General features: G+C 38.3%; 1 protein-coding gene across 10 annotated transcripts in view; it reads right to left on the bottom strand.

The window, feature by feature from the left end:
* Positions 1-20830, bottom strand: part of elavl2 (ELAV like neuron-specific RNA binding protein 2) — a 34781-nt gene extending 13951 nt beyond the window's left edge. For 2 of the 10 annotated variants that reach the window (XM_004079664.5, XM_078936184.1), the window contains exons 1-3: positions 19277-19584; positions 5507-5597; positions 4072-4315 (exon numbers count right to left, since the gene is read on the bottom strand). In XM_004079664.5, the coding sequence (XP_004079712.1) occupies positions 4072-4315; positions 5507-5578 (316 nt within the window). In that variant the 5' untranslated portion in view covers positions 5579-5597; positions 19277-19584. Of the gene's footprint in view, positions 1-4071; positions 4316-5506; positions 5598-19276; positions 19585-20294 lie in introns of those variants that run through there. The other 8 variants (XM_078936183.1, XM_078936186.1, XM_078936185.1 and 5 more) reach the window with 7 other exon arrangements.
* Positions 20831-26303: the final 5473 nt, after the last annotated feature.

Below are 26303 nucleotides of genomic sequence, written 5' to 3'. Positions count from 1 at the left end.
CCTCCACTATATGGTCTTTTAGAGATAAGCGAGTAGTGGGGGGAACCAGACACAGCCTTAGTCATGAGCCGGTCAGACTAAATGCAATGTCAAAGACTAGCAGCCTCCAAGATGTACATAAGTGTTGGCAGCTCACTGGTCCACTCTATAGTCTTCACTCACAAAAGGTGTTGCTCACAAGTTCAAGGTCACTGGAATCGTTTATTTTAGTTTCACTCACAATAACTGACCAGTGATGTGCGATCAAAGCAGAACTCCCTATTGCTCCAATTGTAGGGATATTTGAAGCTGTAGTGGTGTCCATTTTTTTTTAAGGAGGGGCCACAGCAACTTATCTAGGATATCTCTCTCCGCAGCAACGCAGAGGAAAAAACAGATTTATTAACGTGGGTGTTAGAGCCAATTCTGATGCAGTGAAAAAAGCGCATTTATTTCAATTGGATTAATTGCGTAAAAGGTTTGAGTTACAGTAGTTCGGAAAAATGTCAACTAAGAGGTTTAAAAAATTGACACTGCTTTCTGCCGAGTTATGAATGAGATTTAAACACTGCCTTAAATGAAATCACCTGAACAGATTTCTTTAAGAACAGTTTAGAAACCGTTTACGGTCCAAAACACCAGTAAATCTGAGTGAACTACGTGCCAAACGAAATTTAATTTAAAATAAACATACAAGACGTAAATAATTTTTAGTGCTGGACAGTTTCAAATCAGAAGAAATGTGCAAAAGTATGAGTCAAGTATGACCATGAAGACAAACCAAACACAGGACTTGAAACGGCAGCAATTAAAACAATTTAAACATTACTGCAAAGAGGTTTGATAAAGAGTAGCAATAAAACTAGAACTTTTTTTTCTCCTAACCACTAAAAGAGAAAAAAATAAAATTTTGACGGACATTTTTTAAAAATCTGCTCATCCTTTATCTGATCTTACAGACTTCATTCTGAAGAACATGCAAATCTTCAGACTCAATTATCAAAACCCTCCAAAGGAACATTCACTCCATGCCATGGGCTGTTTATTAAACGTCTTCTCCAGAATAAACTGAGCCCATTACTGTCACAAATCTAATGTACATTACTGCTGGAGAAAGCAACCATTTACAGTTCATCTGTAAAATATGATCTTTAGAATTGAAACAGTAATATCCTAATGTTTAATTAAAAAGAAAACTGATTGCACTATTTATACTGTTGTTTGACAAATCATGTCACCACCAAAATAGTTTTCTATTTAATGGATGTTATCAGCTTTTAGTTAACTAAAGAGCAAGAACACCAGCTTAGTTCTTAGACCCACACCAATCATATTCTGATCTATAATAAAAGCGTTCCCAGTGGTCTTATAATTATGATTATGCTGTTTTTAGCCCAAAGGAGGAAAAAGAAACTGTTGCTTTCTGGAACAGTTTCTGATAGCGATATGAGATCACTAGAAATTCAAATTTGTTGTAGACGGGACTGTTGGTGCAGAGTAAGCACAACCGCACCTCCCATGATCCATCTGTTTACATGCTCTTCTGCTAGCAACAAAAATGGAGAGAAATATTGGAGCTATCCAGCTGTAGAGTTCTGAGCTACATGTTAGCTCTCCCGAGGAAAACAAAGACATCTAGTCGCCTACAAGTGAATGCATCCGAAGGGAGCGGAACAGGAACCTTGTGTCTTGCCGCTGTAGGCTCTACGTCACGCGTACAAGCTTTTTCAAACTACAATTTTTTCATATGCTCCTGATTTACAACGATTTGACCAAAGAAATCCTCAAATAGGATTAAGCTTTTCATACATGTCCATCAGAAAAATGCTACAAGACCATGTTGAAACCCTATTTTTGTTGAATTGGGTCTTAAACATGTTACATTTTTTCCATTTTTTCCTCATCATCGAAGCTTAAAATCGAACTCAAAATAATGCCACAATACAATGTCGTCCGTTACAAAGCTAAACAAAAACACAAACTCCCCATTAAAAACCCAAACAGTCAAGTGATATTAAACCTCATTTTTTCAAATTTAAATGCCTCTGTGTCTTTCTGGTTTTGACATTTAAGCACAAAAACTGATGATTAAAAAAAGAAAAACTCAATGTTGTCAGCCATTACGCTAAAAAGAGTACAGGCAATTTTAAAGCAAATCAATCCATATCAATTATAAATCATCCAAAGCGGCAATTATTCCATCAGACTTTCAAAGGCCTACTTTCACAAGTCTCGACTCAAACAGCCACATGCCCTTTCTTGCATTCTACTCCTTTTCCAATTTGTTGTTGTTATTCTGAGCCACTGCAATCGGGTCAACGCAATTCCCTTCAAGAGGCGATGAGCTAAAACGAATTTAGCACTTGAAACCACACTTTGCAATGAAACCATCAGTAATCATAGGGGAAATGCAGCAATCTTTGAATACTTGTGAGTATGGTCAAGAACGCTGTAGCATATATTATTACACACACATATATATATATATATACACACATACATATTTATATATATAAAAAAGCCAGGCACAGCTGCACCCGCCGCCCGTGCGACTCAAGTCAACTGCAGCAGAGCCAAAGTCATCGGTTGTGATGTATTTAAGAGTTAAAAAATGAAAAGCCCTGTCCACCTGCTGCTAATGACACATTAAAAGGCTTGTGGGCTGCTGGACATATTAGGTAGAGCGGCCAAAACAGTTGGCTGAAAACAGGAGTACTAGCCACCATCTACCTACTCAAGCAATGGTGTTAGAATGCCACCCTGTTAGCAACAGCCCTTTGAGAACAACCTGATCTTATATCCAAGTCATCCAGTCCATCCATGCAGGAGGCCAGTGGGGTCAGAAATGCCACTTTTTAATAGTAGCATTTATAAGCTTCATACACTTTATAGCAGGGGTGTCAAACTCATTTTCACAGAGGGCCACATCTGCATAGCTGCTGTCCTCAAAGGGCCAGATATAACTTATACATGTAACTAAATGTAATGAAAAATAAACGTAACCGCTCCTAATGTTAAATAACTCATTATTTATTTATTAGAACTTTTTAAAGTGACAATTAGAGTTGCATAGAAAACACATGTTTGCTTGTTACTCAGCAGAAATCCTTTAAAATTTGATTCTGTTGGGTTACATTCTACGGACAGTGTTTCAGTCGTAATGTATAGTTGCCCAATTCCATATTTCAAGTCCAATTCCCCCTAGATATGAATAAATACACGTTATATTTTATTTTAAGAAATTAAAAACCTTTATGCTCTCGCGGGCCACATAAAATGACATGGTGGACCACTTTTGAGTTTGACACGTGTGCTTTATAGCATGAGATTTTACAGGAGTCATTTAACCCTTTCAAAACCAGAGATGTTGCCAGCAACACCTAAATAGCACGCACACTTTGACATGTGAATCTCTGCTTCAGAATCTGCTTGAATTAATTTGTGGAGTTACAGCAGTGGATAGACTGTAAATCCGGGAGCTACGAAGGTTAATAAGTCACAGACTTGCTACATGTTAACCTTTCACAACAACCAACATGTTTAGAAGAGATACATGTAGACGTCTTTACATTTTTTATAAAACAAATCAACTTTGTCCAGTGAAATCCAAAACAAATATAAATTTTAAAGATAAATATAACCCATTTTGCCTTTTAATTGGTCTTTTTTGTCCAAGCAATTTTCAAAGACAATGTGAAACCCAAGCTTGGTTCGAACTCCCTCACTACTCCCTAAACCCCTACAAGACAACATAGTGCAGTACAATACAGCGCCCTGGATTTTTACTTACCAATATGATTTCACCTATTCGCTAAAGTAAAAACCTAATAAATATGATCATTTTACAAAGACTAGTGATGAATCTATCGTGTTTTGATGATTAAAACGTGAAAACTTTTTAAATAACTTCTAGGACATTTCCAGGGCACTGGAATTCTGGAATTGTAGATTCAGACACCCTGACAAAACGGCGAACGCCCAATATAGTACACAAAGTAGTGAGTATTGAAGGAATTCAATACAACCCCATACTTTCACCTTTAACACTAAAATAGTCGGCTTTAGTTAAGATATAAGAAAAACTTGGGTTACCTGTTATTTTGTCTCGAACGAGTTTACAGGACTCAATTTCTCCGATGCTCCCAAACAAACTCTTCAGCTCTTCTTGGGTCATGTTCTGAGGCAGATAGTTGACTATCAAGTTAGTTTTACTGTCCTCTATGCTCCCTGACTCTACTGGGGAGGAGCAGTTGTTTGACATTGTTGAGGGACCGTTGCTTGTGTTGTTGCAAGTTGGCCCATTGGACAGCTGTGTTTCCATGGCAGCAATTACCTGCTAAAGAGAGAAAATAAGAGAAAAAGATCAGAAGTGAACAACACAGATTTTTATTTCAAAGGAAAAAAGTCGTCGCAATTATGAAAGGTCACTTTTTGCACACGACAGAATGGGAACTGCATTTTTAATTAGGTCCAAACTCAACAAACAACAAATGTTTTACTTTGAGTCAAAGACTTGTTTAAATTTAGCGGTTGATCACAACTGGCTTGAGTAACCCAGCCTCTATTAACCCTTTGACACCGGAGCTTTAGCCCCAGTGCTAACGTTCGTTCGACTTCCGTAACTCTTCAAATCTTAGTGCAATTGGCTCAATTCCAGCGAGTCCTGAAGTGCAGAAAAGAAGCCTTGCGCTAATATGTAACACTTTACAGTAGTCATGTGTTTATGTAGTCAACATAGATCAGCTGATTCTGTTGCAGAGAAGTGTTGCCTTTTAGTACAAAGCCACTTTACTCTGCGGCAGAATAAGCAGATTCACGATTGCATAAACAGTCAAAGAGCTGCGATATGTCAGAGTGTGTGTTATTCAGCCGTTGGCATAGACATCTCCAGTATTTAAGGGTTAATAGTGGTGGCAGGGATGTATGGTGATAGGTGTGGGATTGAATCGCACCAATTGCTTTCTTCATAATTAGCATTTTTATTCTAACACTTTTGAGAGACTAAATTTTGCTTAAACTTGGTCGTCCTAAAAGATTGAAAAGAAAATAGTGTATTGTCACCATTAAGAGTAATGTAGGTAAAACAGAATCCTAAACCGCAACCAAACCACTGAACACACCAGGGTGCACAAAACCTCCAGCAGCAGTAGATCTGCAGCCACTACTACACTAGCACCAAAACCACAACCCTTCAAGATAATAATCAGTCAATCAAACATTCACCATGTGCAGACGGCAATTCTTTGTAATCACCACAGTTCGTATTTTTTAAGAGAAATCACAGTTTAGCTGATATGTTTACAGAAGCGGGAAAAGAAGTGTATTTATGAGCAGATTGCAATAACCCCTTATTAGTTTTGCAAACCTGAAACCCCTGACGTGCCTGGATTTCAAATTTTTAACATAATTAAATTGAACTTGAGTATTGAAACATAGAGCTAACATTACTGTTTTGGCCTGGGAAAAATAAAAAAATAAAGGGAGCAGACTAAATTATTGTTTTGCAAGAAAAGAAAGTGCCACAGACCCCAGTCCAAGGCTCAGGCGCCCACGAACCACTTCTAAGCAGAGAAGCCACATCGCACAGTCTGACTGCCATGTTAGTGTGGAGTTGCCGTCTGAAAATGTGGACACAAAAAGTACTTCATGTTAGATCAACAACAAAAAGCAACAGTCAGAGGATCACAAGTCATTGTTGGGGTGTAGGGGGAAGGCTAATATCTTTACTGGCAGTCCATGCAGATTGGTTGGTACAAAAGAGTGAAAGTCGTAAAAGGCCACAGTCACCACATTTCTACTAAGCCAACCCCAGAAACGTACAGTTCACCACAACAGATCTGGCCACAAAGACGGTGACAAATAAAGCATGAGGAATGGTAACCTGTAAAGCTCAAGGGTATGGTACACAAGACATGCAGAAAGAAGTTGCAGAAGGCAAACGTGAATATCATCAAGCGAAAACCACATCCATTCATTTGGTTACCATAAGTAATCAAGTGTAAACCTGTATTGACACTGCTAATGAGTTCAAAACCCAAAAATTAAAGTAAAATTTAGAAAATGTATACGTAAAAGAGACGATACAACTGTTCGTCCATTTATGTCCCAATACATGTTATTGAAACATTACTTCATAATGACCTTGGTCCACATGAATGCTGGTCCAAACGTATTCCAAAACCCTGACTGAGAACTACAGAAGTTTACCTTCATCCAAATAAGTTAAACATTTTAGAAACTGACAATATACCGTATATCTTCCAATAGTAGCCAGGCTCCTTTAAGAGCCCCAACCCCACCGCCCCAGAGTGTCTGTGGCATTGTGAGCTAGTGTAGCAATCAGGTAACGATAGCCAAGAAACGCTCATTAGATTTAGACTTTGTGTGGTGGCATACGCAAAAAATCATTCTGGTGAGGAATCTGCACGACAGTCACTTTTCCATGAATAGTGCAAGCAGATGGATGATTTTGACAAGACGGCTGCAGAAAAAGGAACAAGCCGGTTTCCTGGTGAAGCTGCAAAGAAAGCGAGCAATGAATTGGAAGAACTGGTTTGAACATGGATTATTCAGCAAAGACTAAAAGGTGCGTGTGTCTCCAGGAAAATGATCCACCCTTTCCACAGAGGATTTTTGATACGGAGGGGTTTGCTTAAAGGGAAAAGAAACATACACTAATCATCATGTACGATGTTCTCAACCTTTTAAATAAATCCCAAAATGTTCATCTGGTGTTTTTCTCTGCACTTCTTGACCAAATTTAACCACGAAATGAACCCATTCTCTCTATGAGGAAATAAGTGCTGGTTTCCAATAGACGCCCGTCTCTAATAAACGCCAGGCCGGCTTGCCAAATATTTGGAATAAACAGTGTGTACTATTGGAAGATATACGGTATGATAACAAGAATAGAGGTTCTTTTATCCACAGTAAGCTTTAGGTAAAAGACATGTCACTGCATCTTCACAGTGTCATTTCTGAGGACAATTTTACAAACATACACAAGCTGGTTTAAAAATTCACAGTTTAATGAGCATTTCTCGAGTACCAGTGTGCCATCAGGAATGCCAAAATTTAAATCAGGAAGCAAGTAGTGAATTATAAGAGGGGAAAAAAAATTAAACAATACACAACTAAAAATGCCACTTTTTAATAACTCGGATTAATCACTTATATTTCTTTAACCTAGATTCAAAAAGATATAAAACCAGAAAATATCTTAAACCTGTAACATAACTTCTGCACAAAAACTAGTTGCTTAATTGGTGTAATTCTGAAGATTTTTAGAGATTATAGCTCTTCTTTTCTCCTTAAAATAATGTCCAACACAATACACCATAACAAAAAAAAAGCATCCTTGAACCATTTAAACCATCAATTCACTGACTTGGGTTAAGCTGCCAAAAAATAACCAATATTCTCACAGGTTGAGCTATTTCAATACAAGACGTTACTTTAATGTCAAGATCAAGGTTTCTGATATAATAAATCAACTAATACTAAAATATACAACATTTTTGTGTATTTTGAGAGATCTGTGTACTCTTACAGTTTTTGTCTAAAATGTACCAACATTTTAGACATTAATGTCCTGCTATGCCAACAGAAGCAGGACATTACTCTAATGAAAAAATGTAAGATGCAAGAATGTCAAGGAATATTGATTAGTAAAACGAATTAAACAGTAATTTCTGATATATCAAATATTCCAATCATCACTGCTACTTTCAGCTGCTTGAATGAACTAGTGTGTCAACACTGCATTACACAAGCAAAAACACATGAGTCATCTGAATCAGTGGCATGCCCCTAAACCAAGGTTAAAGCCGACCAACTGCATAACCCCACCAAAAATAGAAAGTTCTGTACTACAGCTAACAGCTTCTGCTTTCTCCAACCATGACTGCGGTTAGACTTCACTTAAGACCGGTCAGAAAACCTCTTTTTTTTGCCTGTTCTACTGATTTTCCTGCTCCAACACACAACTCATCAAGCTCCACAGAAGCCTGACAGCAATCCAAAGAGCTGTGCCAGTTATGCTGGAGCAGAAAAACATGCGGATTTGAGTGGCTGCCTTGATTAGGAACATGCATAATCACCAATTTGTGAAGTTAGAAAAACACTCCTTTATCGCAAATGCTGGCCAACACGTCATAAAAAGATCGTTGAGGGACTTGCTATCAACTACATTTTGCAAGCATAAACCTTAACTACACAACACGCACATTTTTTGCTTGATAATTCTCTTTAATTGAAACATCAATGATTATCTTATTATTATATTTTAACAAATGGGTACTCTGCATGGACAGACTTGAATGACATTTATTTTGAGAATATTTATGCACCCCCACAAACATCCACTTGAGAGTTTTTGCCATAACTAATTAACGTCAAATTTCCTTAAGAGGTGATTAAATTGAAGATCAAGTATGGCTATCAGAAGTGTGTTCCCAGTGGTCTTTAATATGTTTATGCCGTTTTTAGCCTTAAAAAAAAAAAAAAAAAGTATTTTTCTAGAACATAGTTTCTGCGGAGCGGCAGTAGTTCATCAGAAATTTGCCTCCGAGTTGGACCGCTGGCACAAAGCACCTCCCTTTCCTTCACCATCATTGAAAGCTCTCTGTTTACATGTTCTCCCTGCTAGCTTACAGCTTACAACCTCAACCCAACAATATCAGTGCAACAAAAAACGGCGAGCTATCAAATTGGAGCTATCAAAGCGTACATTTTTGAGCCAGATGCCAGCTCAGACGAGGAAAACCAACAAGGGCATGGATCTAGCAGATGCATCAGAATGTAGCGGAGCAGGGAGTATGTAAAAAAAAAAAAAGAAAAAAAAGCATGTCAAAAACGAAACAAAAACATGATCATTAGTGGGTCTTGTTAAGCTTTCAGTGTTTGACAGCAGGTTTCATTGGATTTTTAACCAAATACAGGTAAATTTACTAGCAATTACTCCCATGTCAGGGGTTTGTCTTAGTTGGTATTGCTGAGTCACTGTGGTGACTAAACCAATAAGACTTTTAAGCCAAAGCCCAGATTGGTGGAAGACATATTCGTCAGATTTGAGTTTTGTTTTTTTTATTTGATAACTTTTAAGGATTTCTTATTTTCTTTAGAGACACACTAAAGATAGCAGTCGGAAAGCAGAACACTGATTCATACTGGAGTCTAAGGCCTATCCCTCTGGCATATTGTATTAGTAGATTTGACAATCGATGGAGTGCTGTAAATATTTTAATGCATCGATCAACAGTCACTTCTCAGTGCTCACAAAAAATGGTTTATTGTTTTAAAAAAAGGTAACCATTTTTTTTTTAAACACATATGGTCCTTACTCAGTTTTTAGCCTTTTAATGGTTAAAAATTGGTAAATAACTTTAGATTTTAGAAATATAAATATTAAATGTGAGATAGTTCCTTTTTCTACAACTTCAACATCAATATATTTTAAAGCCAGAGCAGCATAAAAACTGAAAAAAGGTGTTACAAGAGGGAAAAAACAAACAGTTGAATTACACAAAAACTAGTGGATCACTACTTAGGCAGTCCCCATCCTAAACCCTGCCCAAGTAGAGCATATGACAGCCACTAATATTTTTCAAACGCTTGTGTATTTTGCCACACTCAAACAACATAACACGCACTGACCTTAAATCAAAGTGCACTTTTTGAACATAGGAATTGCCTTTTTGCTTTAAATTAGAGTAAACATCAGGATGGTGAAAAGCATCTACTACACTGATGTAGACAAACAGTGATTCAGTACAGGTGAGTTTCATGCCCACTGCACAAACAACCCAAATAAAACCACCATGTTTGGTTCTGAATTCAATTTTGTGCACAAAACTCTGTTTAGTGTATAAATAAATGTTTTAAAAGCTTTAAAATGTAAATACAGGATTCAGGACATACTAGGTTTAAGTTAATAGAAAGACAGCTCTATGGATTGTGTGTATAACCGAGCCCTCTGTTAAAGCTGTGATTCATCCACAGTAACCCTGGGCTCACACTGAACCCAGTCCAGCTCCGGTGCAAGAGTCAGAGTATTTACATAACTTGAAGAGTGCGAGATGCACTCACACAGAATCCAGTCCGGTCCGGCCTCCCCAGTGCTTTAAATCGGTTTTGTTAACTTCAAATTTTGCTCAGATGCCAGAGTGAGCCGGAGCACTTTAATGTGAAGTTGGGGCAAATTAAACGACAGTGTTAAGTACAACTGGTACATTTTTCAAAATAAAGCCTATTTTCCGCTGTACTCCCTATGTTTTCAAACATTACATTATTTTCGCTGACACGGGGTCACCAAGTGTGTGGTAGAGCATCAGATCTATCATTTAACACCATGGATGACGAGAGGCTGATCACAGAGGTCCAGAACCACCCATCCTTTACGATACTGCACATGCTTTTTATTAGGATAACGATAAAAAGGACAGACCCCGGGCTGCAGCAGAACTGCAGCCATTCGTAACCAATTTGAGTCGCCTGCTGTAGCTAGACCGCTCAGGTGACTGCACCGGAGACGAACTGAATCCAGTGTGAGCCCAGGGAAACAATAAGAATATTTTTAGTTATTTATACGCTTTCGTTTAATTTTCATCAGCCTGCAACTTTCACAACTTCACCCTACAGTGAACCTTTATATATCGCTGTTTCAAACATCAAAAATCCATCCCAGGGTCCATTCCTCCTATTTAATTTCTAATATCTCTCATGGCATCTAAACTTCTCAGTTGAACATAATAGAACCCAACAGGAAAGTATTCAGAATAACCTATAGATCAAAAACATTAACTCTGTATTTTTTCTTTACGGCATGAGAAAACGTTTTTCCATTCTGATAGATTACTATTGACATCGACATTTAATAGAAACTTCAAACACTTCACATAAATATTTCAAACAAGGAAACAGCTGTAAAATATTTCAAGTTCCATAATACTGCATAACCAGTTTTCCAGCAACAAGCGTGATTGCTTTGACACACACTAAAGCAGCCAAACAGCATGGACCTAGCTTCAGTTGTTAGATACTTCAGTCATGGTGCAGTAAAAGAAACACCCATGCCCAGCCACAATCCTTTGGACCATTAGATCCAACATGCACATGCCCGCCTCTACAATATGACGCAGCTTTCAAGTTAAAAGCGATCGTTAAAAGCAGTGTGAAAAAAATCCACCATCACCAACGGGTTTAGAAAAGCCGGTCTGCTGCGAGCCACATTATTTCCACATTGCTGCCGTGTTACAGACGGAAGGAGGTGGGAGCTGCTCTCGCGTTCCGCTGCAGCTCCATGCTCCTCCTTAAACATGCATGCGGTTTCAGCACATAAACATCCTCAATCTACACAGTGTGGTCAACAGGGGGTTAGCCCCGCCTTAAACCCCTAAGACTCATGGGAAGTGGGGAATCTGAGTGTGAATTTCCACACCATAATTGAGGGAGCTGTTAGCTGAAGTGAGGTCCATGCTTTTTGGCAGATGTGGGTGTGTTCAAATAAATAGTCTAAACTACTTTGTACTCCTCCCTCTCTTGAGATTGCCGCGGTCTCAGTAACATGCCAATGAAATTGTCACAACATGCGGCTTGTATACAAGTGCGGCTTGTGTATGTAAAAAGTGATCAATCCTCATTAAATTGGGAGGGTGCGGCTTGTAATGAGGTGCGCTCCATAGCATAGCAATATATATATATATATATATATATATATATATATATATATATATATATATATATATATATATATATATATATATATATATATATATATATATATATATATATATATATATATATATATACACACACATATATACACACATACGTTAGGAATGCAACAATTCACTTGGTTCAAACCTGAATTTTTTGGTCACTGTTTTGTTGTTTCGGTTTTATATATGATTAGTGTATTACAAAAGTAAAAAACTAAAAGTTCAAAAAGATCTTTTTAAATTTCTTAATGGGCAGAAATGCAGAAAAACATTTGAACTGACTCAGAAATAAATAACTAAAAAATGTTTCTCTTTTTTTAAATCCTTCAACGAATCTTCTTCCTCACCAAGAAGTACGTGACTTGATTAACATGCCAAACGGCCAACGGAACATCCTCTGATCCATACGTCACTGCGCGTTGCTTGTTTTAATACACTGAATGCGAATTCTTTCTGCAATTGGAAATCTCTCGTGTTCTAATTATGTATTACTACAAAAATAATTCACACGACAAAGCTATCTCCTTACAAAGATTTGTGTACTCTTACTGTGTAGTTTTTTTTAATTACTAGTACATAAACATATTTTACAGTGCTAAGACGAGGAAAATGAAGTGTACTTCACAAGTGAACTTGTATAGCTCAAAGTGCTATACAAATTGTCAACTTTTGAATTATTAGTGCTTAAGTATTTTAGACTAGACTTACAATACTATATTAGATCTTTTGGAGCTCATCTTAAAAGTAGCTCACATGCCAAAATAAGTGTGGGCACCAATGACTTATTACCAAACTTGGTGTAATTTACTAAAATAAATTGTTCTTAAACTTAGCACAACACGTGTTTGAGAATTACTTTCTCTACAATTTAACAGTATAACAGAGTTCAGTTTTAAGCTGAGAATTGTGGCCTTCTTAGTAAATATGTTGAATATTTTCATCACCCTTCAACTTCTAACCAATAAAAGAGAATAAAAAAAACAAAATAAAACACTGAGCTTATGCCATTTGGTGTAATCATCAATATTTTTATTATGTAACCCCGTACATAAAGGTAATTGTCATTTCTTCAAATAGAACACTGATCACTGCTGAGGTGTACAGAGTGATAAAAACATGCTATGATTCCTAGGGCTAGCGCAATCTGCTCCCGATAATTCGAGTACGAACAGTCGCACTTACAATCTTTAAAAATATAGTAGAGTGTACTAAAAACACAATTGGGAAACAATGTATTTCTTTCTCTGAAAAGCAGAATAATGTTGGATTTTAAGTTTATAAACTAAAAAAAGCCAACTGCGCAGCGTCACAGTAAGTATACGAATCTTCAAAATAAAGTGTCAGTGAAGCTTTCCATTTTCAAAGTAAAACTATCGAGTGTTTTGCTTTTAGTTGGTTAACAAATTATACGTTAAGTTCCGTTTACTGATATAATTGCTTTAATATTCACTGTTTGACATTCAATACAGTTACTCTTCCACCGTTGACGCAATTAATCCAACTGCAGCGAATTCTGAAGCGGAGAAAGCAGCCCTGCGCCGATATGCAGCATTACAAAGTAGTGAAATCCTTATTTAATCACCGCAAATCAGCTGATTGTGCAATGGAGAAAAGCGGCTTTTCACAACGACTTTGCACCGATATGCAATTTTTCAGAACGTGAAGGGTTTGTTTAAGATCTTTGATAATGGAAAATCTGTATAGAAAATTTTAGGATTTATTGTTAAATGATCCAAAACAACAGTGATATGTATGTTTTTATGTTGTTTATGTTACTGTTGAACTTAACCAGAAGGTTAAAGGAAAAAAACAATCTTGTTTACAGTACAAAACACTATTTATTTTTATCTAAATCTTTGTGTTTAGGGCTGCACGGTGGCGCAGTGGTTAGCGCTCTTGCCTCACAGCAAGAAGGCCCCCGGTTCAAGTCCCGGCTGGGGGACATGAAAAACACAATATCAATGGGGGACCTTTCTGTGTGGAGTTTGCATGTTCTCCCCATGCATGCGTGGGTTTTCTCCGGGGTCTCCGGCTTCCTCCCACCATCCAAAAACATGCTACATAGGTTGATTGGCAACTCTAAATTGTCCATAGGTGTGAGAGTGAGTGGATGTGTGATTGAGGATATTCCACCCTGCGACAGACTGGCGACCAGTCCAGGGCATCCCTTGCCTACGCCCAAGTGGCCGGGATAGGCTCCGGCAACCCCGTGACCCCGAAAGGGAATAAACGGTTAAGAAGATGAATGAATCTTTGTGTTTATCAGTTTCATTGATTCTGATCTCATGTTCTAAATAAAAAAGTATAAATGATGGTGATTTAATTCATATGATTTCATTTTGTATACATCCAGTAAAGACACATAATGCAACTGTACAAATATTAAAAAGTAAGAATCGTGGTTTGATCTGTGAATCGTTGAGCTTGATTCGTGAATCAATGATCCACAGTCCTAGTGTTTCCATTTACCAGTTTAGCAAAGCTGCCTTTTACTTTAAGTAAAACAGCCCCTCTTAGTTTTATGGCACTTTCCCTAAAATACAAGTTTCACTGGTTTTAATATTTACTGCAGTAAAAGCAAACACAAGCAATGTTGTCATGAGGATGCACGTTTAGAGTTTAGCAAGCTTCCAGGTTCAATCACATAGTTTTGGTTATCTGCAAAGCTGCATTTAAAGCGTTAGAAAAAAAAATTTATTAAACCTAAAGTACAATCTTTATTTTTAATAAAAACATTACTAAATATAATAGCAAAGGTGATATCACGAGGAAGAATTATTTTACAGGGGACTCTTTTTCCGGTTCCGGGTTTATTGATACTTCAAGATTCTTAATTCTGTCTGATAAAAGCTAGGAACCGGATAATGATAAATCATGTAGTAAAATGGTAGTTCGCTTCCCTCCACTCCCTTTCAAGCAATATTTATTAATATGTCTAATTATCCTAAGTTTGATTTGTTATTGTATGAATGTATAACTGATGATGGTAATGTTTTTGTGCATTATTTCTATTTGATTGCTTGAAATAAACCATTTCAAATCAAATAAAAAAAAAAATCTTTAAATTTTCCTTCATGCACTAGGTGCTCTGAAAACAAAGACCGGTTAGTATTTTTCAAAAGTAGAAGATGTGTGTAAAACAAAAACAAATCGACAGATCACAAAACTCTGTTTCAAGCCCAACTTATTTGATATTTACCACATCTGAGTAAAATTTAAACATCAAATGAAGTTATGAGCAACAATTTTTCCAGTTACACATCTAATGCCATTGAAGTACAAACTCTAAAACATGAATTTGTAGTAGTAGAAAATAAGAAAAGGTTTAGTGGTGGCCTTAAAAGGTACAGCACATGGAGAAAAATGATTCTAATGGTTGCCTGGCTGTTCCCAACAGTAAATATAGAAGCAAAACAAGACATTTTCTGTTAAAACAGGCAAAGGTATGACAGCTTTTCCTTTGAGGTGGACTTTAAATATGTCATGTGTGCAATGACCATCCATAATCATTTCAGCTTTTAACTAAATACAAATACATTTAGCTAGTAAAAAACTTAATCATGAAAATAAAGTTAGTAAAGACAAATCCAAATGTTTTCTTATGCAGATTTCCATATCTCTGAACTAGCATAGTAGCAGTACATCAACTGCTTCTCTCTTAAGTTGTAACTGTGGGACGAAACCTGTTAAATTCATTTAAATGTGGGGGGACTTAAAGCTCACTATTTTGTTTCATCTACAGACCAAAGGTATATTTCAGACAGGAACTTGATACATGCGTAAATTTAAAAACAAAAAGCCATACAATTTAACACTCAGAACACCAATTTTATGCCTCAAATCCCTCATCTTCCAGAAGAAGAAATTTGTCATAAATCCAAATGTTTTACTAGCTCCAAACCTCAATCAGGATGATTCAGCAGCAGATGAAATAAATTAAATAGCAAGTGATGCTGCAAGTGAAATGGGCGGGCCAAAGTCTCCCTTCTCCACTCCATTCTGATGCATCCACTTGCAGATAAACATATCGATTTATGTCTTTATTTTCCTCGTCTAAGCTGGCATCTCGCTAAAACTGTACGGCTGTTAGCTTGGGGTTGTAAAGGGCTGTAAGCTAGTGGGAGACATTAGCTTACAGTGTTTGAAGAAGGCTTTTCTACCTTCCTCAAACGGCCAAAGCACTTTAAAGTCACAATCCCTGTATAGTCCACATTTATACATTTACACACCGATGGCGGCTCCGCTGCCCAACACTGGCGCCAACGGCCAAGGCGTGAATCGAACCTGCAATCAGCTGATCAGAAGTCAACCACCCTACCGTTTGTAAAAAACAGATTTTACAACTAAAAAACTAATTGATCTAAGCTAATTTGGACATGAGCTTCAGATAACTTTCACCAAAAATGATTTAAAAATTGAGCCAAAAGAAAAAGAAAAACAACATTTTTTTAGGTTGACGATGAAGCCAACAGCGAGATCAGCGTGCACTGATGTGACAGAGCACTCAACGTGGAGGCACGAATCTCTGCTCCTCACTCCTCTGAGGATTAAATCGACCAAGTATGCGTGACAAGCTGCAGAGTAAAGAACGTCTAAGTGCATCCACTGACATGCACAAGCTGTCCTTGAAAACTAAAAGCCCAAATAACAGTTCAGAATATCGGCTGAAAACAAGATGCGATCGCTAACCCACACACTCGGTACACAAAGCAAAAGCAGAGGCACAAAAGGTGCTGATTCTCTTAACGATGACAACATGTAATGCAGTGACAAAACCACATCTTTAGTCACTAAAGTACACTCTTTTGAAAGAGTAAAGAAGAAAGTAAGAAATTTGCCTTTTAATGACAAAGTAGAAATAAAAAAATATTGATGGCTAACAATCATTGATAAAACTGCTCATATATGGTGGTGGTGGTGGTGGTGGTGGGGGGGGGGGGAGATAGCATTTTTACCCCCTTGTGATTGGATCATTTCTGCACAAACTGTCAACATGTTCTGGGAAGATGGAACTGAAAGACTGTAATGTTGGCTAGTTGGTGGTGAAAACATGACTCATGTAACTGTAAGCATCCGCTTCCCCCTTTTTAGATGCAGCAACACACTTTCCTCACAGCAGCTGCAGCACCTCTGCACTCCTGAAGATCAATCTCACTCCCTCTCAGGTAGCGGCATGTAAACAAGGTTTCTCGTGGGAACGCGAGCAAAATTTAATAAACGTCACATCGCTCTAAAGTCAAAGAGCTCAAATGCAAGGAAACCGACTTTACCTGTTGCAGTCAATTTGGGTTTGGGAGTACATTGCACCTATTTGAAAGGTTAAGTAAAAATCTAGTTTTTTTTTTTTAAGTATATAAGAAAATCAGTTTAAATCTCAGTCTGAAATCACTTAGTTTGCCAATCACATCTACTGTTTACAATGACACCAACCCAGCATGGAAGCTTTCTAGAAGTCTTTAAATTTTTGGGACAAAAAACAAGAGTTATAATAATTGTGAAACCCCTGGGAAAGAATCTTTGGAACTATGAGTGGATGATGAGCTTCACCTGTTTGGTTTTTTTTTAGACATTTTCACGTCGTATTTACTTTGCTTTGTGGATATTTTTGGCTCTACAAATTAGATCTTGTTATTTAACATTGAAACTGATCAAAATTTTTTTGGTAATTTTTGCAGTAAAAATAAAAAACTAAATTTAACACTCAGAATTTAGTATTTTGGACAGTTTCATCGTCGAATTATTGTGATATTAAAAAATTATGTTCTTAAAAAAAAAGAAGCTGGGGTTGTACTTAAAAGATGAATAAAGCATTTCAACAGAAAACTGTTGAAATAAATTATTACAGCAAACTAATATAATAAAATGCTTTAAAACCCCCAGACTACAAAAGGTTAGACACAGATTGGCACTGAAGGCTTTGATAAACGGCCTCAGATAAAAGCAGCTGCTTAAATAGAAGCTGCTGCGATGCAAATAGATGGAGGCCTCTGCCTTCAGCAGTAAATCCATAGGTAAAAAGCAGGACTATTTTGTGCAAACTGTCTCGAAACGCCTCCAAAGTCAGTTGCAACATTGATCAGGATGCGACACCATGAGGATGATACAAAGCCAGAGGACGAAAGGAGGACAAACTACGACAGCTGCCTCCTGCTAACGCCACCGAGCGCACACCAACCCCCTCCCCCCGACAGCGGTACACGCTGCTGCACAGCACAGACTGATGCGTGGCCCTTCCTGTGCTGCATTTTCGGTCGCTGTCAGCAAGCTGCATTTAGAAATGCAAGTGCAGGGGCCTGAAACGTAAAGACAAGCGCACTTATCTCTTGTCCTCAGCGGTTGTTAAAACTGTTGATGCTGCATGAACAGGGAGGGGGGCTGAAAGCAGCATTTATCCATGGCATGCTTGCAACCACATCTGCAGCCACTTCATTAGAATAAAGCTACTGTGACCATGTAGGGAAAGGCCTACATTGAAAATTGAACATTTTTTCTATTGAAACAAATGAGTTTCAATGCTTTAACAGGTATGTGGCAACATTTAAGATCCATTGTTTGAGCTAACTTATGTTGTACCTTTTACACTTTTATGTCATTTTATTTATAATTAAGCACATTTCTATTTCTGCCTTTTTGAATCATGACTTATGATCATCTTGTGTGCTGGCACCACATCTCTTACTGAAATGCATCTGTGCATGTTTTTTTTTACATTTTCGTCTATTAAATTACTATAGAATTTGCTTTAAGCTTCAACAGGTTAAACATTTAAAGACTGGTTTTAAAAACAACATGCTTGAAATCAAACATGTTGAGTTCCATTTGCTTAAAAAAAAGCTAAATTTGAAAAATATAGGTAGTAACGTAATACACATTTAAATAAATTAAAGCAAGTTTATTAAAATAAAACTAATTTAAAGCAGGATTCAAGACAAAAAACTACTTTAAAAAATAATTACATTTATCTTAAGTACGGTTATTTTAAACAAAACTGGGGGAGAGGGGAATGAATATTATGGCTTAAATTAATGAAACGTGTTTTTTTAAAAAGGAAAAAACTATTTGCCCTCATTTCAATTCATCTGCTCTGCCAAACTACTTGGCTTGATTATTAGTTAATTAGCCACACCTGTGCTCCTGCGTTCAAACTGTGCAGCCATGCTGACTTTTGCAGCTTATTCACCTAGTTTTACGACTTTTCGACACCTTAACTGAATTTATATATTTTTTCGTTATGCTTTGTGCAACTCCATCATGTCGTGTTTCCGTTGCGCCACAAAGCGGCGTTGTTTAGCCGAGCAGGACATGGTAGCCTTAAAAACTACTTCCTCAACTTGGAGGACACAAATATTACGCTACCAATATATGCAAAGGTTTTAAAATAGACTAAAAGTGTCAAATAATCGCTTTACCGCCCGAATACAGCAGCACGCTACGAGGCAAACATGAAAACATTTAAGCTAGGTCATCATCCGTTGGACTGCTAGCTTCCGTGGCTCGACTCGCTTTCGAGGAGTTTCTTCGACGTCGTTCACTGTTTCCACGCGGTAAAACTTCACCCAACGTCTTCAGACATGTCTTACCTGGAGGTGTTGGGTCGGCGTAGTGGGTATTTAATGAAGTAGAGTCTGCAGACATCAACTTTTTGGTTGCCGGTCTTGGCGCAGCGGAAAGGGGGCGGAGGCGGGAAAGCTGCCCAGCTAAATAAACTAATCAGAGCCTCAGCCAATCAGCGAAGAGCACGCGCCTACCCGGAAATTCAGCCATACCAATTGATTTGCTGCAGGTGCTACGTATTTTAATGAAAATTCAAAGATTAACACGTTACTAATGTTTTTTCAGTTGTAATAGGAAAATGTAACGAAATTTTAAGCTAAACGCCGTGTATTTTTCTGCTTTTTATTTAATTAGACTCACTTTGAAGATTAGAAAAGTCAATTATTTCAAAATAAAAGAGCACATCCGGACTATGTAAAGGGAGGATTCCAGTATTCCAGGTATTGCATTGAAACAAAAAGCACATCAAAGGCTCCCCCTGCTCTAACCTATATAGGGAGGCACTTGACAGCAATACCGATCATACTTTAGCAAGCATGGATGCAGTTTCTGTTGTTTGTTAAAAACCTGAAAAGTAAATATTATTGCACAACAATTTTACATTTTTTGTTTTGTTTTGAAAAAAGGAAGAGAAAATTGCACTTTCACTGTGAACATATTTGATTTTGATTGCGATTATACGTCTAAATCCAGGATTTTAGTCAAATATGCACAATTCCCAACAAGATCGTTTGAAGAAAAAGAAAAATCAATAATCATAATAATCCAGGCCTAAATTCGCCTACGCGAGAGGGACAATGCGTCAGTCCACGTCTGGAAAGCCCACGTGCAAGTCCTGCAAGTCACGGCAGTTCAAGAGTTGAAGATCAGCGAATGCAGCACGGTGACTCTCCCCTTATGGCCCCCCACCACCACCCCATTGCATCTGCATGCAAGAAGATGGGGCGACTGCACAGGGATCTGCATCATCTGTTCGCACTCAAACAATCGACTTAAAAAATTAAAAAAAAAATATGTACAAAAAATACAAAAAAATACTCTTACCGTTTCTACAATTGAAAGTTAGGGACGTCCTTTTTGTGCACAAAAAAGAGGGGAGGGGGAATAAAAAAAAGGACAAATCTCTGAATGAAAACACTGTAAAATGACGGATTCCGCTCCGTCAGTTCAAACTTGGAAACATAAAAGCCAACACAAACAAGATAAAATGAGGAAATTAAATATTTATTAAATGAAAAACACAGACAATGGAGTTTCTTTTGATCAAATGCATGAAACGAAAAGAAAAAAAAACACAACAGAAGAAAAGAGAGACAAAAAAAGGAATCAAATCATTGGGAGGAAAAAAAAAAACACCCGGCTTCTGCCTGTCTCGCTCTTTACAGGTGCGCCACACAAATATGCGACATCACTGAGAGGAAAGCAAAGCGGCGAGGAGGTTGTCTTTAAAAGAAGGTAGTCCTGCCGGCGAATTTATATAGGGCCGTATCACAGCGTGCCTATACCTCTCCGCACTCGGCGTTTCATCCCCATTCAGCCTACACACGGCGCGCGCACTGACTGACGCGGAAGTATACGCGGAGTGGCTCCGTCCCCCCCGCTTATGCTCGCCGGGGCTCTGCGACGCCATTGGCTCGTCTTTTGGGGGGGGGGAGGGACAAAACACGCAAACGCGATTCGTCAAATTTGGCTGTCAATCAAAAGCGACCGAGCGTTTTTTTTTTTTTACCCAAAGAAGCCCTTTCTGGAAGTCAAACATCGCCTCGCGGGGCCACTTGGAGGGGCAGCGCCGCGCGGAAGACAATAAAACACAAATGTATGTTTACGATTAAATACAGTGGGGGGGAAAAGAGCAAAACACGAAGATAAAAGTGAAAAAGCGACGGTTCTCTTATTTTCGGTCACACAGTACGACTTTCAGTGTTCGTCCACACACACCCCCCCCCGTCCCAGTCCCCGCCTCACTATAGCTGCGACACATCTCTGTCTGCGCCAGAAGCGAGCGTTTGATTCTGCTGCAGCAAGTCCTTCCCAACAGACTGCGTTTCAGCACCGCGGACAGCGCTCCCCCCACAGACGCAGCTATGATAAACGCTGCCCGCCGGGCAGCCCCCCAGGAACCGACCTGGAGGTTCAAAAAAACACCAGCGGGGGTTAGTCTGACTCCTTTCTGTTGACTTCAGGGACTGTGCAGCAATTTTTGAGGGATCTGTAACACAAGCTAAAGTCGAAAAATAAGTATCAGCGCACTGATGTATTTTAACGTTCCTTAGATTTGTCCATATTTGACATGAATCTACTAAATTTAACCTAAAAAACAAAAGCTTTTCAGTCAGGAAAACTTTTAGAACCTTATCAGCCCATACATAAACTTTTAAATCATTTTTTTTAAAGAAAACTTTAGAAAAACAATTATTTATTCTGCTAAAGTCTCACTCCGACCATCTTTTTTTTAATTCAAACTTTATTTATAAAGCCTTTTCATAAAGCAGCAACACAAAGTGCTTTACATGTTTAAAACAAACCTATACAAACACAGAATGCCCTCAGCCCCCTCGCACCCAACTAAATGAGACCTAGAATGACATGAATAAAACTCAAAGTGTTAATAGAAATAAAAACTGGCGTGGAAACCTGGCTTGATCTCGATTTTTGGGGGAACTGTTCATGCCAGGGACCGACCCAATGGGTCATGGCAAGCATCCAGACCCGGATCATACCGCTGCAACGACCCTGTTCCAAGAGAATAGTTGGCCGGTGAGGGGAGGATCCCCCTGAGGAAAATACTGGACTTGAAACAGAATCTAAAAAGATTAAAAGACAAAAAAAAAATGTCAAAGCAGTCGAAAACAGTCAAATAAATAAAGAAGCAGACCTTAATTGAACAGTAAAAATGATAAAAATCATTTGATCATCTTGTGATTATGCTAGTTTTAGCCCAAAAAAAAATCTGCGCTGGTTTCTAGGACATAGTTTCTCCAGAGTTGCGGGAGTTCATTGTGAATTGAAGTCTCAGTTGTGGGCAGGACTGGCGGCTTGGAGTAAGCCCACCCCCTCTCCCAGACATCCATCTGTTTACATGCTCTCCTACCAGCTTACAGCCCCTCACATCCCCAAAGTAGCATTAGCAGTGCAACAAACTTGGCAAGCAATCTTGGAGCTATCCAGCCCTACAGTTTTGAGCCGGATACCAGGAAAACAAAGACTTACATAAATCTAGTCATCCACAAGTGGATCCATCAGAATGGAGCAGAGCAGGAAGTTTGTGGCAAGCTTTGTCCTACTGCAGTTTTTGTTGGCTCCCGATTTACAATATGACTAAAACAACACTCAAAATTGTCATTTTAAGCTAAAATTTATTTATACATGTCCTCCATCATTAGAAAAATGGAGCAGGAACAAGTTAAAGACACCAAAACTTTGAATTAGAGTAGGTCTTCTGATTTATTCATTTATTTAGTTTAAACATGAAGGTAAATTTTCATACTAATTTTCTTGATTTTCCTGAGTTTTTATGGTTATTTCCCGTAAAAAACACGTAAAAACATTTAGGCGAATGGATAGAAAACAGCAAAATGGGACGCATAAAAATAACCTTATTGGTCATTTCCCAATGGCACATGTTGCATTTACTCTAACACAAGTAAATTGTGACACCTAATTGCAAAAGGAAAAAGAAAAAGATCATAGATAAATATAAATACGTTTTTTCTGTTGGTTTTATCTCCATAGCAACCATTTTTGTATGATTTGTATTAAATATTAGAGACCCACTCCAGTCATCTGTTGATCTTAAGGGTATTTTGGTCATGATTATGCCATATGAAGCCAAAACTGTTTTTTTTTTCTTGGACGTAGTTTCTGCATTGCGACCGTTGTTCATTTATTTACACTGTCATGATAGCTTACAGCCCCTCACACCCCCAACCTAACATTAGTGGAGCAACAGACACGGCAGCAATAGTGGAGCTATACAGTTTTGATCCTTAAACTAGCTCAGACAAGGTAAATGAAGACGTACGTGGATCTATTTCTGTATCAGAATGGAGCAGAGCATGAAGCTTGTGGCCCACCAATTGTAGTTTGTAACTAAAAGCTGTTTCTAAATGGCACTTTTTATCTGCTCCTAACTCACCACGATTTGATTAAAAACAGACTCAGAAACAGAGTTTTAATCTTAAGTTTCTTTATACATGTCCTCCATCTGTAACCCTTGTGCTATCTTAGATGACCCCACCCTTACATTGACGTGTTCTCCCTACCATGACAAAGGTGGATAAAGGTGGAAAGATTTCATGTAATCCATGGACACCAGTGAAGATCACAAATCATTGAAGAAAAAAGGTTCAGCGCACTGTCTAGTGGGTCTAGATGACCCAACTCCCAATGTCAAAGTGCCTAGGATAGCACAAGGGTTAAATGCCACAAGAACATGTTAAAAACACAAAAAACACCATTTTCATTGGAGTAATAAAATTAAACTTGGGTTGTGGTTGTAAACCTGACCTAGCGGAGTAAAATTTAAACGAACACGTCGCACAAATTTCACACTTTGCCACAAAATGGCTGCCAAGCCATAAGCCCTGCCGCCATCCCATAATATTCCTGACACGTGTGTTTTGCTTTTAGTCAGCAGATTTTGGAAAAAAAGGAAAAAAAACAGTTGTATAAGCTCCAGTTTCTTTGCCCGCTGTGATGTCATCACTGGGGGGGGGGGGGGGGGGGCATTTATTCATTTTTTATTTATATTTTATCATAGGTTGATTTTGGAGAGTTTTTGAGGAAAGCCCAATAATATATATAAATTTATATATAATGTTGTGGTTACGATAGACTTTTATTTTGAAAAACCATCCACCAATAATGGTCAGGTGATCATAGCATCTACCTCCCTTTTAATTGGCTTTTAAAAAATTGACATGACGGTTAAAAAAATGATGAATCTACAGAAATCTGCTGTTTCACCTCAAGCACCAGCTGGTTACTCGTCCAAACACTTCAGCTTCAATGGCCAGAGACATCATCACCATCTCGCAGTCTATAATTCGGCCTTGGGACCAAATAACCAGCCTACAAATAATCACTGATGTAATGCAGATTACGCAGGTCAGGAGAGTTTCCTACATGGGAGTCCAGGCGGCAGTCGTTACAAGCTCTTACCGGAACTCCTGCAGCTTCTTTTGGGCCCCGTCTTCCTGTCGGGCCCTGGCAGCAGTACCACCACCACGGGGCCACGCCCCGGGAGTCGTGAGAACCGGACCATGCCACAGTTCCTGCAAAAGGAGCAAACCTGGACTTCTGATTACTAGAAGTCGTCACTGAAAATCTGATTAGAGTTGTTAAAGGACGTGGAAGTGAAAGTACGGCCGGGGCGGCCTACAAATATAGCACACATTAAACAAATCTGAAGTGATTGGAGCAGCCAGAGAAAAGCGGCAGTCTCTATGTTAACCACAATGCACTGCTGTAAATCGTTCTGTTTGACATTTCAATTTCTTTTCTGCTCTAGAGAACAAAATTTCCTGATGGCATTTTGTTTTGTTTGGAACAAAGAATCCTGGGAGTTGGGCAAACCACTTCCTGCCTGCATGGGCACGGCAGAGGGGGCGTGGCCTTAAAGGAACAGAGCAGAGATAACAGGTCCCTGTTTTTGGCACAAAAACTCGCCAAAATTTGCACACAAGTACTAAGTGAAAATGACTTTTGGGCCCAGTGAACAAACCCCACCCCCTAAAAAAACGATGACATCACAGCAGGCACAACCATCAATTTAAAAAAAATGGGGCCCAAATCTGTTTTTGTGGCTAAAAACTTTTTTTCTAAATCCACTAATGAAACCAAAAGACACATCAGGGATTTCAAAAAATCATTGACATTTTTTGAAATTATTTGAAAAAATGTGAAATTATTATGGGATGGCCTCAAGACCCACGACTTGGTTGCTATTTTGATATTTTTCTTCAAGCAATCTTTGCAAAATTTCAAACATACCACCAGGTTAAGCCTACAACCACAACAGAAGTTATATTGACCTTTGACCTCAGGAAGAGGCTGACTTCTTGGATTTAAAAAAATTAACCTGTACTACTTTCTACAAGTTTAAACGTATTTTGATCTTTTGCCTCTTACTTGGTTACTTGGGAAAAATTGTTCGAATTAGAAACTGTGGATTTTGAACGGCGTTAGAGTGGCAAGCTAGCAAAAGTGGCATTCCCGTGTTACTCGCACAAGTTTTACCGGAATATTGTGAAAATTGATCGCATGAATCCCTGACTCAAGCTGGTTAAAACAATATAACATGCAGCATGAACATATCAGGAATGTGGGCGTGGTCAACATAAAACTCTGTTGCCAAGGAAATCCAAAAGTTAACTTTTGCCGATTCTTCTAAAATCTATATTGACATGTCCGTCGCCCCCAGGCGACCAAAAATTAGCATGGTTGCTATGGAGATAAAAGCAATAGAAAAGCAAGATTTTGAAACAAAAAAAAGCATCTTTTCTGAGTATGGCCATACGAAGCCACTCGCTGCTTTAATTTGATTCATTTTTTCTGTAGTTTAATTCCCTGGGATTTATTCTTGGAATTCCATGGAGCGTGTGCCACAACTGCTAAAATACCTTCAAAATTGCAAAAAAATGTGTGAAATAGTTGAAAATTTAATAGAAAGACTTGTAAACATGAAACATTTATTCCAAAAATCAATCCGTTTTAATAAAAACAATCAACTTGAGAGCATTTTAAAGACTTGGATCTATGACCTTGAGAAGCAGTGTGGAGTTTATAGTTCCTTTGCTAAAACACGACATTAAACCATGACACCAGGGGACTTCTCACTGTAAAGCAATACGACTGTAATGGAGAGAAAACCTGCTGCATTCCCCTCTAACCAGGGATCAGAAAGCCATCTAAATTTCAGGGCTGGGAAATATTAAAATGCATTTAATATCTAAACCCACCTCCCAAGAGGGAGGGCAGGTCAATGCTGGGGTCAGGAGCCTAATCTATCTTTGTAATGTTGAGCCCTTGAAGCATTTAAACAATAAAGAGTGC

This window comes from Oryzias latipes, chromosome 18 (assembly GCF_053564925.1).
Source record: "Oryzias latipes strain Hd-rR chromosome 18, Olatipes_Hd-rR_3.1".
Taxonomy (NCBI): Eukaryota; Metazoa; Chordata; class Actinopteri; order Beloniformes; family Adrianichthyidae; genus Oryzias; species Oryzias latipes.
This window is presented reverse-complemented; position numbering and strand designations above follow the sequence as displayed.